This window comes from Lethenteron reissneri, chromosome 4, assembly GCF_015708825.2.
Source record: "Lethenteron reissneri isolate LAM-NWPU_2019-01 chromosome 4, ASM1570882v1, whole genome shotgun sequence".
Classification (NCBI taxonomy): Eukaryota; Metazoa; Chordata; class Hyperoartia; order Petromyzontiformes; family Petromyzontidae; genus Lethenteron; species Lethenteron reissneri.
The window spans coordinates 6,872,721-6,888,234 of NC_083782.1; the positions used below are offsets into that span (position 1 = coordinate 6,872,721).

The following is a 15,514-nucleotide window of genomic DNA, read 5'->3' on the forward strand; positions in this document are numbered from 1 at the left end:
AGGTGAAGCACCGACGTTCATCTTCCGTTTAAAGCCCTGAGCCAGTGTTTGGAAATTATACGTTCCTATGACGGGGGAAAGTCTCCCCACAGGGCAACCCCTGTTGATTTCTCCTCAATGTGGTGCTGAGAGGAACACATTTGTAGTTTTATGCCAAAAATCACATAAAAACAAAAATCATGTCGCACCACCGATTAGCATGGTTGGCTACGTACGGTGCGAAAGAAGTTCAAGGTACATACATGCATGCCGTAAACCCTTAACCGAGACGGTCCTGCTTTGAGATGACTTACCAATTCCATTCACGAGTAATTGGCGCGTCTCGAATGGACAGTGCAAATAGTTGATGATGTCTTTTTCTCCCCCCCCCGCCCCGACATATTCAAATCAGATGCCAACGATTTGCTAATATATTCAGGCTAATGGGTGGAACAAAACTTGGGAAACGAGCCAGAAAATGGAGAAACGGGGGACAAAACTTGAGCTGTCCGTTTTGTTTTAACTTCAGAGAAGAAGAATCCATTGGGGGAAACCTCGCAAAGGGGGGCAGTGCAACCACCCCGCGTCCGAGACTGGCCCCCGCTGAAGTGGATATCACAGAACCAATTCTGGAGATCCCTTCAAGTGACTTCTGGACGATACAGCCGAGGAGGTAGCCTTTTTCCCACCCACCCACTATGCCAGCCACCAATAGAAACAAATGTTCATCACGTGGCGGTAAAACCCATATTTATAATTCTTGGAACTCAATCTCAACCAAATTCCACACAAAACTAAAAATGAACGCGATGAATGTTTTTTTGTACAATCGTACAACTTAAATGCCACAGTCAATGAAATCGCCGGGGGGCAAGGGGGGAGTGGGGGCAAATCGTTACACCCCTACTTAAGCTCTGGTGATAATAATGTCCCATGCAAAGCTATAATCGATTCAAACCTGCTTTGCCCGTTTCGCCGAGATCAGACACAGTTGACTGCATTCCACGCAACCTTGCCGCGGGCCTGTGTAATCACGGTCGCGATCGCACGACATGAAGGATGGCCCATTTCCCAAACCCGGTGGCGGTGGATCATCTGCAAGATGCGGCCCCATGCAAACCGCTAACGATTGAGAGCCTCGCCTCATCAGAAATTGCCGCAATGCCAAACGCGTCCACGATCTCCATCAGGTAGAAAACAAGACAATGGAAGGGGAGACAAAGGACGACTCGGCGCAGGGAGGTCGACCTCCCTCCGCAGAAAGTTTCCGCAGCGACGGGGAGATGAGCTTATCGCGGTGGCGAGATGTTAACAACCTCGCTTGGTATACAGGTCGTGGGTTCGATCCTGACCCCGACGCCTGTTATATATTTGGAGTTTGCGGTGTCTCTCTCCCCGAGGTAGCATGCATTTTAATCTGGGTCCTCCGGTTTTTCGCTCCACTTTAGAATCAACGTGCATTAGAGTTATTTGACTTCTTTAAATGTCCACGTGATAAATCACTACCTTTGAGCTATTATTTGTGATAGCCAGTTCGCTTCAGAAAGAGAGCTAGGAAACTCAAGTGGGCCTTGCCTGGTAAAATAAAAAAAAGTTTAATAGTTTAGTTTGAATTTAGTTCGCGTGGCACAGGAGTGAGAGCCAGGCTCGGCGGCGGTGCTGGGCCCCGAGAAAAATGGCAACGGTGGCCAGTAGAGAGGCCCTTGGTCCAGCGGTGGACCATCTTCTAGGGCAGGGCCTGATGTAACGGCTACAATTTCACATTCAGGTGCTCAAGCCCAGAATAACCTCATCGTCAGCAGTGGCGGAGGTTTATCGCTGCGATGCGTATAAATCGGTGGACCAACGACGACGGCTTGCCACGATCACGGTGGTGATGATGGCCTTCTGGTTTTTTCTGTGCCGGTGCACGTACCATCCGGCGTTCTCCAGCAGGTTCCTCTGGATGACAGCCGGCACGCAGCAGCCGTAGTAACCCATGCCGATGTAGGATCGCCAAACCTGGTTCTTGTCCGCAATGGCTCGCAGGTTCGCCAACACCTCACTCTCACCTGCACAAAAGACAAATATCCCCCCCCCACAGTCTTTAAGAGGGGGGTTGGGGGGGCAAGTGCAGTTAGCGAGCAGCACCTGTATATGGAAGGCCGGTCACAGCACGTGAGTGGGGTGGCGAGGCAGTACCACGCCCTCGTCCGTCTTTGTCTGCCCCAATGCTGATGTGTACACACCACACCGGAGGGGGGGGGGGGGGTACTCGTTTAAGGCTGAGTCGACCTAGAGGCGGCCCAGGACGGGTTCAAACATCCACCATTGTTATTGTTCGCGAACGGGAATTGAACTCGGTTTGCTTGGTTCATGGCAAAGTGCGCTAATAGCCATTGCACTACTGCTCACCAGCACAGACAAAAACAAAGACAAAGACCCCCCGTATAGCTATAACAAGACTTCAGGGGCAAGTGCTGTTAGCGAGCACCTATGAAGGCCGGAACGGTACACGAGAGGGTGGGTGGCCAGCACCACGCCCGACCGCCTTTGTCTCCCCAGTGGCGATGTTTACACACCGCACCAGGTACTCATTTCTATGCCGAGTCGACCTAAGGGAGGCCCAGGACCGGTTCAGATAATCGTCACCGGTGTTGGCCGTGAGCGGGAATCGAACCCGGGTCGCCAGGTTCAAAGCGCAGCGCGCTAACCGCTACACTACCGCTCCCCACTGCAAAGACACACACACACACACGCACAAAAGCAGCCACCACTTGTTACCGAGTGGCAGTTGCCTCACCCCGCCGCGTGTGCCAGGCTGGGTGCGCCCCCAAAGGCTCGCTGGTGGCAGGTGGTGGCTGCTGGGACACACCCAGGTGTGATGGGCTAACTGACGGATCGGGCTGCGACGTAAACACTTAAACCCCGCACGCACGAATGCACACGCACGCATTCCTAGACACTCGTAAACACGCTCGCAAAACAGAAACACACGTGCGCGCACACTCACAGACACATGGGGGGGGGGGGGGCACACACAAAGATCCCCCGTATAGTCTTAACAGACTGTAGGGGAAAGTGCTGTTAGCGAGTACCTATGAAGGCTGGCACGGCACACGAGGGGGTGGGTGGCCAACACCACACCCGGCCGCTTTTGAGTCCCTAGTAGCGATGCTTACTACACACCGCACCAGGTACTCATTTGAGGCTGAGTCGACCTCTGGAAGGCTCCGCAGGACCGGTTCAGATAATCGTCACCGGTGTTGGCCGTGGGCGGAAATCGAACCCCGGTCCGCCAGGTTCGTAGCCAACAAACATTTCACGGACTGTTTTGGGTGAGTGCTGTGAGCTCGCAGCATCTACGAAGGCTGCCACTTGAGCACTGTAGGCAACACCACGCCTGGACACCACCGGTGTCTCCCCACTAGCGATTGTCCGCACCAACGTACGGACACCACGTTTGAGGCCGAGTCGACCTAGGGAGAGGAGGGCGCACGACCGGATTCAGATAATCGCCACTGGCCGGTGGTGGCGTCCGTGAGCAGGAATCGAACTCCGCGTCGCCAGGGGGGGGCGGGGGTTTGTGGCGCAGCAGCGCCGACCGCAGCGCCACCGCTCCCCTACGAAAACACGCTCGCACACAACACGCCCGTGTGCCCGCTCACACGCAAAGGTCAGCCCGTGGGCATCCGGCTCCAGTTGTGGTCGTGAGGGTTGAGGGGGCAGGCAGCACCAGTTGTGGCCGGGAACATCGCTGCTCTGCGTACCCATTTGGAATGTGCGTTTGAATGCAAGGGGGAGGGCGGGAAGGAGAGGCTGGATTTGTGGGCAGTGTTTAGCGTGGAAGCAGAAGTGTGGTCGGGCCAAAGGCGCGACAAAAACCTGGTTCGATTCCAGGCCCGTGGCTAACGTCAGCGGCAAGTGAAATCTGAACCGGTTCTGGGTGGCCCTCCCCCTTCACGAGCCTGCACCGACCTATCCACGAACCTGGCGGCATGGAGGGAAAGAAAGAGGATGCGTAGGAGCGGCATGATAATACTGATGATGATGCTGGTGAGGTGCAGGACAACGATGACGATGAAGAAGATGCCGATGACGTGAAAGATTGATGACGCTGCGAATTCTCCTGCTGCTACTGCTGCCGATGTTGATCACCCACCCAAGCCACCGCGTGCATCACTCAGGGTCGAGGTGAACTTGACTTGGAATGAGACCCGGGGATCGTCTTTACGAAGTTCACCCCGGGCAAGGAGGGGGATTAAAGGGGGGGAGGGTGAGGGGGATTGGGTGGTGGAGCAGTGTTTTATTGACGTGTGTGGCTCACAAACAGCGTGAGCGTGCCACGTGACAACCACATTGCACCTACTGTAGAATGCTCTCAAGCAAGCCTCGTCCAGACCACCATGGCCCCACGAGAAGCTGAGCTCCCATCTCCTTGTCCAGACCACCATCGCTCCAAAAAGAAGCTGGGCTCCCATCTCCTTGTCCAGACCAGCATCACCCCACGAGGAGCTGAGCTCCCCATCTTTTTGTCCAGACCACCATCACCCCACGAGGAGCTGAGCTCCCATCTCCTTGTCCAGACCACCATCACCCCCACGAGGAGCTGGGCTCCCATCTCATTGTCCAGACCACCATGGCCCCACGTGGAGCTGGGCTCCCATCTCCTTGTCCAGACCACCATGGCCCCACCAGGAGCTGAGCTCCCATCTCCTTGTCCAGACCACCATGGCCCCACCAGGAGCTGAGCTCCTATCTCCTTGTCCAGACCACCATCACCCCACGAGGAGCTGAGCCCCCATCTCCTTGTCCAGACCACCATCACCCCACGTGGAGCTGGGCCCCCATCTCCTTGTCCAGACCACCATCGCCCCACGAGGAGCTGAGCTCCCATCTCCTTGTCCAGACCATCAAGTTCCACGAGGAGCTGGGCTCCTATCTCCTCGTCCAGACCACCATGGCCCCACCAGGAGCTGAGCTCCCATCTCCTTGTCCAGACCACCATGGCCCCACGAGGAGCTGAGCTCCCATCTGCTTGTCCAGACCACCATCACCCCACGTGGAGCTGAGCTCCCATCTCCTTGTCTAGACCACCATCACTCCACAAGGAGCTGGGCTCATCTCCGCCCAAAGAGCCGGCCACCTGGCCACGTCCTGCCACACCGACCTCACGCATCCACTGGACAGCAGTGGGAAAAGGAGCCTCATAGCTCATGGGATTCCTCCAGCTTAAATGAATATTTTGAGTCGGATTCCCGTAGCCTTCGCTTGACTCGCCAGCCTCCATGTCAAGTCTCGAGTTGATTTTTGCTCAACCGGACGAGAGCTCAAGTGGCCAGGATGAGTCTCGTTTTGTAAGAGTGACCCCGGGGCAACAGTCTGCCAGTAGGGGGACAGCGATTGCTGCGATGTTGTGCTGCAATCCCCCACGAGTAATTTGTGGTGTCATTTCAACGTGTCGTGTTGCTAAATCAGAATACCACCGACGACAGAAGCAGGGCTACCACGCAAAATCGGAGATGGCAAACGGTGCCGCTTAATGCCGACTCAACAAACCAGATCATGGGACCTCCTTTGCCAGTACCAAAATATAACAATAGGTTTTTCCCATTGTTTCTGGCAAAAAAAACAGGTGTTAAGTTGTTAATACACCAAACTGAAATCTTTTTTTTAATAATATACGCTGTCTTCCCGACAGACCTGGTCTTCACCTGAGGACGGCTGCTTGCGTTGTGGCCGAAACGTCGTGAGAATTATTTTATTATGTTTATTTTTATTATTTTATTATTTCCCTTCTACGTGACTTTACCGAAAGAACCAAGAATATGAATCCCTGCAGTCACGAAAGCTTTAAATCGAAATATATGCATTGTCCTTGAAACTGATTGGTTCACACCAGAGACAGCTTTCTTTTGAGCCTCGTCTCAAACGGCGTACAGCTGTACGCCTTTTGGCGTCCTCTGGTCTAACAAAAGAAAGCCGTCTCTGGTGTGGACCAATCAAGGACAATGCATATATTAAAGTGTTTTTTGTTTGCATTCTGATCACAAGCATTGTGGATAATGCAGACATGATTCCTTATAAAAAAAAGGTTTCAGTTTGGTGTTAACAACTTAACACCTGTTTTGTTGCCAGAAAAAAAGGGTAAAAACCTATTCTCAACAAACCAGTTGAATGTTTCCGTGGATTAAAATCACTCGCCCATTAAAACAAGCAAAGTCCGCCATTCGCCCATCACTCAACCACCACGCGCACTTAGTTAATCGCTCGCAGGTCACCCATCATCCCGTGCGCGTCTCTCTGGACTCGGTTGTGTGATGGGTTCCGGGGTTACGTGGGTTTATGGCCACGGACGAGAATTGGGACAGCTGGCACTCGAGAACAAAAACAGACCAGATTGTCACCAATGACTCATCCAATACGCACACACACAGATCGATACGGAGCTACGCAGAATCAAAGATACACACACGAGCAGTAGAAACCACGCAGTACCCCCCCCCCCTAAACAAACCAGAGGTTCCATTTCCAAACAATGCAAGAGCCCCCCCCAACACAACAACAGAATACTCAATACCGCCTCCACCAAAAAACTTACTACACCGTATTCCCAACATCAGGTCCCCCCCCCATCTAACCGCAAAGGGGCCTTGACCCAAAGTGACCTCGTGGGTCTCGCGCCGCTTCGCTTGCCGGCCCCATGACTCATACCAATCTGGGGTGCGAGAGCAGGGGGTGTAGACGAGGGTGTGTTTGAAGGGGATATTTTTAAGGGGGGGCTTGGGGGGGTGAATGTCTGGCAAGGGTGTCTGGAATGCGGGTGTTTTTTTGTGGAGTGAGAAAAGGGGGGGGGGGTCCTCTGGGAGAGGGGGGCGAGTTTGGGGGGAGGGTGTTTGCGTGCAGTGTGCATAGCTGGTCAACCCGTACGGTCTACCCCGTATTGTTGTAGAGGGAAATTGAGTTTTCAGGTCCATACGGCACATAGCCGTTTTAATACGGGCAATTTTTTTTTTGGTCTATTTGTTTGTGTTCCTCCCGAGTGATGGGACTTTGTAGGATGAACGTTGAGATTTATGATTCAAGAGCCGAATGGCTCAGAGAGCTATACCTAATAAAATGAACTTGAACTTGATGTATAAGGTACACGCGGTGACCAATGAGGGTCCGAGTTGGTCTGTAATAAGGTAAGGCACCGATAAGGGGTTGAGTGTGTGGTGGACAAGGTCCTTCGTGAATGGGGTGCGTGGCGAGCGGGTGAGTGCACCTAGCCTGGCACAAAGCGAGCGCTGCGGTCACGTCACCGCCACGCGGGTGGTGAATAGCGGGCGTTGTGTGGTGGAATGAGGTGAGCGGCGATGCGTTTGTGGAGGCGAGTGGTGGAGGCGTTTGTTTTGGAGCGTGCGGGGTTGAGTGTGCGGGGTTGAGTGTGCGGAGTGCGAGGGGAGCGTCGCGTGTGCTCGTGGGGGGCGAGGTGCGGTGCGTGGTGGTGTGTTTGGGGGGGGGGGGCGGCAATGTTGGGTGCGTGGCTTGAGGTCTGTGTATGCGAGTGGGGAGCGGTGGCGTAGCGGTCAGCGCGCTGCGCTACGAACCCGGCGACCCGAGTTCGATTCCCGCTCACGGTCAACGATTATCTGAATCGGTCCTGGGCCTCCCCTAGGTCGACTCAGCCTCAGATGAGTACCTGTGCGGTTTGTAAACATAACCACTGGGGAGACAAAGGCGGCCGGGCGTGGTGCTGGCCACCCACCCCTTCGTGTGCCGTGCCGGCCTTCATAGGTGCTACTCGCTAACAGCACTTGCCCCAACAGTCTGTTAAGGCTATACTGGGGGGGGGGGGGGGATCTTTGTCTTTCGTTTGTATTGACGGGCATAGCTCGTGAATGTGCGGGTGTGCGATTGGGGCCACTTACCCCAGGCCTCTGTAAAGGCTATACGGGTGACCTTTGTCTTTGTCATGTGTGGGATGTCGGATTTGTTTCTGTTGGAATGAACTCAGGGGATGGGGGGGTGTGAGAGTTTACTGCGAGCGAGGTTGCGATGCGGCAGAGGACACGGAGGAGAGAGACCTGCAGATGCCTCTCGAGGGTGAGGGGGTGGGGGGGGGTAGGGGCGGGGCTGCGGGGGCGTGTCTCTACAACGCTTCCCATTGGCCATCTCGAAAACACGCGGGGGACACACCTCCCAGTGGGAATGTGACCACGTGTGAAATGGGGATGGGGGGAGTTGCAGTGGAGGGGTCAAAGATAAAGCTCCCCCGTATAGCCTTCATAGGCTGTTTGGGCAAGTTCTGTTAGCGAGCACGAGGGGGTGGGTGGCCAGCACCACGCCCGGCCGCCTTTGCCTCCCCAGTGGTGCTGTTTACACACCGCACCAGGTACCCACTTGGGGTTGAGTCGACCTAGGGGAGGCCCGATAATCGCGTTGGCCGGAGGTGAATTCAGGTCGCCGAGTTGGTGACGGTTGGCTCCGTACGGTGCGAAGGAAGTTCAACGTACGGTACGTGGAAAACAGGTTCATGGCTGGGGATGACTCCGAAGGATGGAGAAACACGTGGATTAGACAGTTAAGTTGCTCAGCAAGTCGGGGGGGGGGGGGGGGGGATTGGGCAGGACGTGACATTGCCAGAGGGATTTAATGTCCCCCTGTGGTCGAGAATAACAACTGCTGAGTGGCAGCCAAAGATTGAGAAATCGGCTGTACGAAGCGAGGGGTTTGTGGGTGGGGGGTCACCCCACCCCGGAGACGGAGCGACGAGACTCAGCTCGTGTTCCGTGCCGGGTGCATTTCGGATCGCAGGATCCCGTTTGACATGCTGACGTAGCGGGGAGGCTTCATCCAAGCATTGGATTGCTCGCGTTGCTGACGTTGCTGATGAAGATGATAAAGGTGATGATGATGATGATCTTGACAGCCAGGTTAAATCTTCTTCTTGGTTCTTTCGGTAAAGTCACGTAGAATGGAAATAATAAAGCAATACAAATAAAACATAATAAAATAATTATTTTATTATGTTATATATTTTTATTATAAAACATAATAATTTATTTATTTATTATTCTTTATTTTTATTACTTTATTATTTCCATTCTACGTGACTTTACCCAAAGAACCAAGAAGATGAATCCCTGCAGTCACGAAAGCTTTAAATCGAAAGCCAGGTTAAAATGAGACAAACATAAGCGGGAATAGCGAAAGTGGGGGGGGGGGGGAGGAAGAGACGGGGGGGGGGGGGGGAGTTGAGGATTGGGTGGTGGGTGGTGCCTGGGGGTCGCAATCCCGTTACTACCTTTAGAGGCGATCACTCGCTCACCCCCCCCCTCTCGACCCCTACCGCCCCTCGGGGGCTCAAACCGGGGGACTCGTTCCGGCTCGAGCCGGTTCGGGGCACACAGGAGACTTAAGTTCTCTCAGCCGCCCTAGCAGCAAATACCCCACACCCCCCACACCCACCCCCCACACCCAGCCACACCCAGCCCCCCCGCGATTCCACGCATTGTCCAACGAGGCTGATGAGCCGCCGAACGACGAAACCCGGCCCAGAGCGTTGCTCGTGTCAAACCGATCGCTGCCGGAATGATGCGTTGTGCCGCAAGGCCACGTGGCTGACGGGATGTGTCAAATAAAAAAAGGTGGTGTTGTGTTTTATGTGGGATGAAGAGACTTGTGAAGGGAGCCGTCTTGCCAGCTTATGTATTGTTTATTAGATTCCTCCACTGCGGCACGCGAATGATTATAACAATTGTTGAATAGAACGACAATTATCGTCGATTATGATCAATAAAAATGTGTATACAGCATTGTGGTCAACATAGTGGCCTCTAGTGGCTGTAGGGGTTTAATGAACCCATTACAAGCGCGAGCTTTAAAGGCCGATCATCATCACTGGTCATGGGTCCATCCACTGCTGGATGAAGGCCCCCCCCCACTTCAAGCCGCCACCATCTCACGAATCCACCCAGCTCCTGCACGCGTTCCCATTTCCTCGCTCCATCTCCGCGTGAAGCACGTCTGCTCGGCGGACCAATCAGAACCGATTAATCGATCCATCACCATCATCATCATCCACCCATAGTTGCACCCCCCCAATTCGCGTGTCCACAGCCTCCAGCGTTGCAAAGTGAAGTCTACCGAGGAGATGGAGCGTTGAAATCAGCTTGCGTGCAACAACAGCCGCTCGGCGGATTATTCCACCCCAGGGGATCGTAAGTTAGCAAGGCGACGGCTCGCAGTTAAGAGGCCCGCATCCAGCAGCGGATAGATCACGGCTGATGGCTTCGAAGATTACCTGCAGTGGTAAGGGTGAAAGACAGCATTGGGCGAGAGGGTAGGGGCAAGGGGGCAGCTTTGGGGGGAGGGGGGGTCGGGGGAAGGTTGGATGGGGTAGCTTATTGCCCCCCCACCACCCTCAATGAATCATTGAAAATTTGACAAAGCCACAACTGCGATTGGCAGGCTGCGCGCGAATTGTTGGTGTCGCAAGCGTGAAGAGAGGTGGGGGGGTGGGGGGGGGGCTCTTGGCCCGCGATAAGGACGCCTGAACGAGTTTAACCCCTGGCTGGCCCCGTGTCTCTCCGAAGCATTTGGACCCCACGGGCACCGGTGGAATTGAGCGGAGTCATGACAATTGTGGGAGACACGGGTGGGGAGGGGGGGGGGGTGGCGGGCGGCCACATCACAACGGCAGTGACGAGAGAGATGGAGCTGTCGCCGATAACCGCCAATGGCAAAGGTCGCCTCCCCCCCATCTACCTGTGCGTGCCGGGCGAAAAGCCACGTGTGGAGTGCGGTGGGGGAGACCTTGAACAATGAGTAGCGGGGAGGGGGGCGCGAACCTTGAACCCCACAGGGTTAGCGGTCAGTGGGGTCTCGAGCACACGCAAGCCACCGGGCACCTTTTGATCCCACCTGGACACCTTGCGGGTCCAACGCTTTCAAGGGGATCTTGGGGCTCGCGTTTTGGGGCTTTGCGCAGAGATTTGCGGAACTTGCCGATCAAGGCCGCTTGGACGGAGAGGTGGAAATTGCGGTACAGCAATTAATACTCTTGAATCGATCTGTGCGGAGCGGCCGAGCGCGATCTATGTACATCGCGTGCGCGATGGGGTTGTCTCCAGGTGCTCCACTTTCCTTCCATAGGGGAAGTCAACCACCTCATTACGTAAGGAGACGGCCAAACAACGCAATGGAGCAAAGTCCTCTTAGGTAAAAAATACAAATAAAAATTAATAAAAATAAAATAAAAATCACGACGTTTCGGAGGCAACACAAGCTTCCGTCTTCAGGTGGAACCGTCACAGCACGATAGCTGTATCAAGTGAGAGCTATCAGTGCTGTGACGGTTCCACCTGAAGACAGAAGCTTGTGTTGCCTCCGAAACGTCGTGATTTTTATTTTATTTTTATTTTACTTTTCTTAATTTTTATTTTAATTTTTTACCTACGTTACTTTACCGAAAAAAACCTAAGAATATGAATCCTTGCAGTCACGAAAGCTTCAAATCTAGAATCAAAGTCCTCTTGTTGGCTCGGCGAGGCTTGCCTCGGGTCAGAATTTACGTTGCGAGACCCGAAGAGGAAAACGAGGATCATCATCCTCACAGTGGGCCTTGGCGGGGGGAGACACGTGCAGGGCACGTCCCTGGCCAAGCAGAAGGGATGATGACAACCGGTGGTCGAGAATAAAAACGGAGTGGCAGCTAAAGGAGAGACGACGCCCAAGGAGAGATGGAGCGACGAGGTCAAGCTCGTGGGCAGACTGTTGGGGCAAGTGCTGTTAGCGAGCACCTACGAAGGCCGGCACGGCACACGAGGGGGCGGGTGGCCTGCACCACCAGGACCGGTTTAAATAATTATCGTCACGGGTGTTGGTGGTAGCCGTGAGCAGGACTCTAAACCGGTGTCACCGGGTTCGTAGCGCAGTGCGCAAACCGCTGCACCACCGCTCCCCATGGACACCCACAGACTCATGAGAGACTCAGAGCCACATAGACCTACGTAGGCTAGCAAACGCTGCGACAGCTTTGGGAGGCTTTCATCCAGCAGTGGATTGATCATGGCAACCCCTGAACACCGACGACTCGCCGGGGACGTGAAAATGCATAGATGCGGATGAGAATCGATCCATAAACTAAACCGCACATGCATCAAATAGCTGGGGCTAGACTCTACGGCGTTTGCGAGTTGTATCGGTCGTATGCAGTGGGTTCACGTGACGCCATCCCATCCACTAGCGGCCCGCTACGTTCGCCACAATGTCAACAGTGATAATTATCGATTATGACAAAGGAGCTCCGAGATGCAGGGAGGGAGGCAGTCGGTGGCTCCAGGGGTGCGGGTATAAATGGCCGTGTCAGACAGAGCCGGCAACGCGGGGATTCTGGGTTCAACTCAGCTCTGGATTTCAACCACACAACCGGGTTAAACCGGATTCACGAGATTAGCGAGTTGATAATCTGAGCCCCCCCCCCGCCCCGGTCACCAAATAATTCACGCGAACACCCACAGACCCCGACATTGGAGGCCCATAGACAATTCCGTAGGCCAAGTTGGAATATTAAACTGGGTTCCCGAGTGTAGCGGAGTTGATGATCTCGGCCCCGCTCACCAATGACTCCAGAAAGAAGGAAAACAAACAAAAATCCCACCCAACCAAATGAAATTTGGGTTTCACCTAATCTGACAGAGGGGCCAATTTGACTGGGACTTGGCATCATTTTCCCGAGACTATTGTCTGCTACAAGGTGGTTGTCGTCGGTCCACTGCCTGCTGCAGGTTGAAAGCTTTAAGCTAGCTATATATATATTTTATAATCAAAACTATTTAAAATTTCCCAGGTAAGGCCCGCTTAGCTATATAGCTATTTTTTTCAGAAGCAACCTGGCCACAAATGATAGCTCAACGAAGTTGCTTATCACGTGGAAATGTATAGCAGCCAAGAACTCTCCACGCATGCTTCTAAAACTCCACGCAAACACGGGGAGAGAGACACGCAAACTCCAAATATACAGCAGCAGGCGTCAGGGTCGGGATTGAACCCACGACCTCCTGTATACCCGGCGAGGTGGTGAACATCTCGCCACCGTGGAGCCCACGCTGGCGTGTGTAACCAGGCGAGGTGCCTCTAACAAAGACCAGGATAGATTGTACATTGCAAAAAAAGAGTTGCGAGCTGCAAGAGTTGTAAAAAATAACTGCAGTGTCTGCCAATCTCTCCTGGGACCGCCAACACGACCACCACCGCCACCAGCAGCAGCAGCAGAGCAATTGTGAAAAAAATGAGAGAGCGAGCGAGAAAACAAATGAAAATGAGATTCAGGAATGTGCAGCCTCCCACCCTCCTCCCCTCTCACTCATCCCCCGACCCCGCCCCCTCAAGTTCACGGTCTCCAGACTGTGCAAAACAAACCCCCATAAAAAACGAGACTTTCCAACGGCTTGGGGAGGAATTCATCGAGCAGTGGATTGATCATGGCTGCGGCTGATGATGATAATAAACGACGACAGCACCACGCCCGGCCGCCTTTGTCTCCACAATGTTGATGTTTGCGCACCACCGCGCCGGGTACTCATTTTAGGGCCGAGTCAACCTAAGGGACGCTCCAATACCGGTGCAGGTAGCCACGAGCAGGAATGGAACTCGGGTGCCTGGGTTCGTAGTCGCGCAAGCTCGCTAACCACCGTTCTCCACACCGTTCTCCACAAATGCACAGACACACAAGTACACTCAAAAAATCACTTAACGCCGACACAAAAGACAAAGGTCGCCCGTGTAGCCTTAACACACCGGAGGAGCAAGTGCTGTTAGCGAGTAGCACCTATGAAGGCCGGCACACGGCACTTTTCGAAGTGGGTGGCCAGCACCGTTCCCCGGCCGCCTTTGTCTCCATCGTGGCGCAGCGAAAAAACTACTGCGCGACCCACTCGTTACGCACACAAACACACGCACGACGATTGACCACGGGCGATTATAATAATATACAGATCCATACGCATAGACACGGGACTCGCATTAGACAAGGTGGGTGCGGGGTCAAGTTATACGGATTTCTCTCATGTCGCTTTGACGGGGGGGGGGGGGGCATCCTTAGGGGCCAAGTCGCCTCTGTTGAAGCCCCTTGGTGGGGGTGGGGGCTGGAGGGGGGGCTTGCGGTGGCCGGCCTTCAAATGGGGTAAACAGGGATCCGGAGAAAACTGGTTCAAGGGGGTTTAAATCGGGGTGTCTGCTCTGCAGACGACTCGTCGCAGCACCGCCTATAAATACAGCGAGTCTAACGCACACTCTCACACACTCGCGCGCGAAGCACGTGGACATATTAGGGTTGGTCAAATCGGGGGCTTTGTTCCGCAACCGGTAACCGCACGGGAGAGAAAACCGGTTACAAACCGGTTACCCGTTTTCCGCACGGTATCGATTATAATATATTGTGTGCACGTGACGGTTGCGCGTTCTTAACGGAGATTCGAATGCAGCTTCTGCCAGGTGTGGAGTGTCGGGTCAGAGGCGCTGGACTTGCAGTGCAGAAGTCGGCTGGTTAGTCTCCCATCTCGGCAGTTGAAAGAACGAGGGGGGGGGGGGAGTTTCTTAAACTGCCCCCCACCCTGCCCCCCACCGCTGTCCACCCACCCAGCAGCTGTTCACGGGTTCGCCCACCGCAGCCCACGAACACAGCAGGTAGCGTCCAGTGATGGGGGGCAAATTGCGGGTACGTCCACCTCTATGAAAAAACCATGCTTGTGATCCGCGTGGAAGAGTAGGCCAAAGACTCGACAGCGTTCCCCAATTACGGGAGGCGGGCACCTTCATTCCGCCATCAACGGCGCGAGCCGGGCAATTGCAGGGCCGGTTAACACGCCGTAACTTCGCCCGTGCCAATCCGTGCATTCGTTACGTAAATCCCACTCATTTCGGTTGCCGCTTCGTGGCGTTCGGGAACAGTTAGCGATTCTGAAAAGCGAATCCAGGTCGGATTTGTGTATCCCTCTCCTAAGGCCGACGAGTTAATCCATGCCGACTTTTGGGTGCAACTTCTGAAGATTCGAGGCCGGGTCCCCCCCCACCACCACCACAACCACCACCACCACAACCCCCACCCCGCATCACGCGGCTCGGATTGAGCCGCAGAGAGTCAAACACAAAGCGGATAAAGGAGACGACTTTCATTATTATTCACAGCTAGGGCACACACAGCAGGGGCGGGGGGGCTGGGGGGCTTGGGGGCTGGGGGGCTGGGGGGCGGGGGGGGGGGGGGGGGGGGGGGGCTGGGGTGATCGTTGGGGGGGGGGCGTTCTCTATCCACCGCTGGATGACCGGCTCATGGTCTGCTAAAGTTCTCTCTCTCTCGTGGTTCCATCGCATCTTCCCATCGTGGTCATCGTGGTCACTTAGGGTCACGCGATGTGGTCACTCGGGAGACGCCCCCATAGAGGGGGGCGGGGGGATGGGCAAAGTTAGCGCGAGAGATCGTGACGGAATTGTTAATTGGAAGCAGGATGATGATGATGATGTCAGTGTTGGCAGCTGTGATAACGGGGTGGCCAGCTCCACGCCTGACCGC

General features: G+C 54.4%; 1 protein-coding gene across 1 annotated transcript in view; it reads right to left on the reverse strand.

The window, feature by feature from the left end:
* The window catches only part of GLDC (glycine decarboxylase), a 42,633-nt gene that overhangs the window by 22,751 nt on the left and 4,368 nt on the right, over positions 1-15,514 (reverse strand). The window contains exon 3 of the mRNA XM_061562794.1: positions 1,895-2,030. Within this exon, the coding sequence (XP_061418778.1) occupies positions 1,895-2,030 (136 nt within the window). The remainder of the gene's footprint in view (positions 1-1,894; positions 2,031-15,514) is intronic.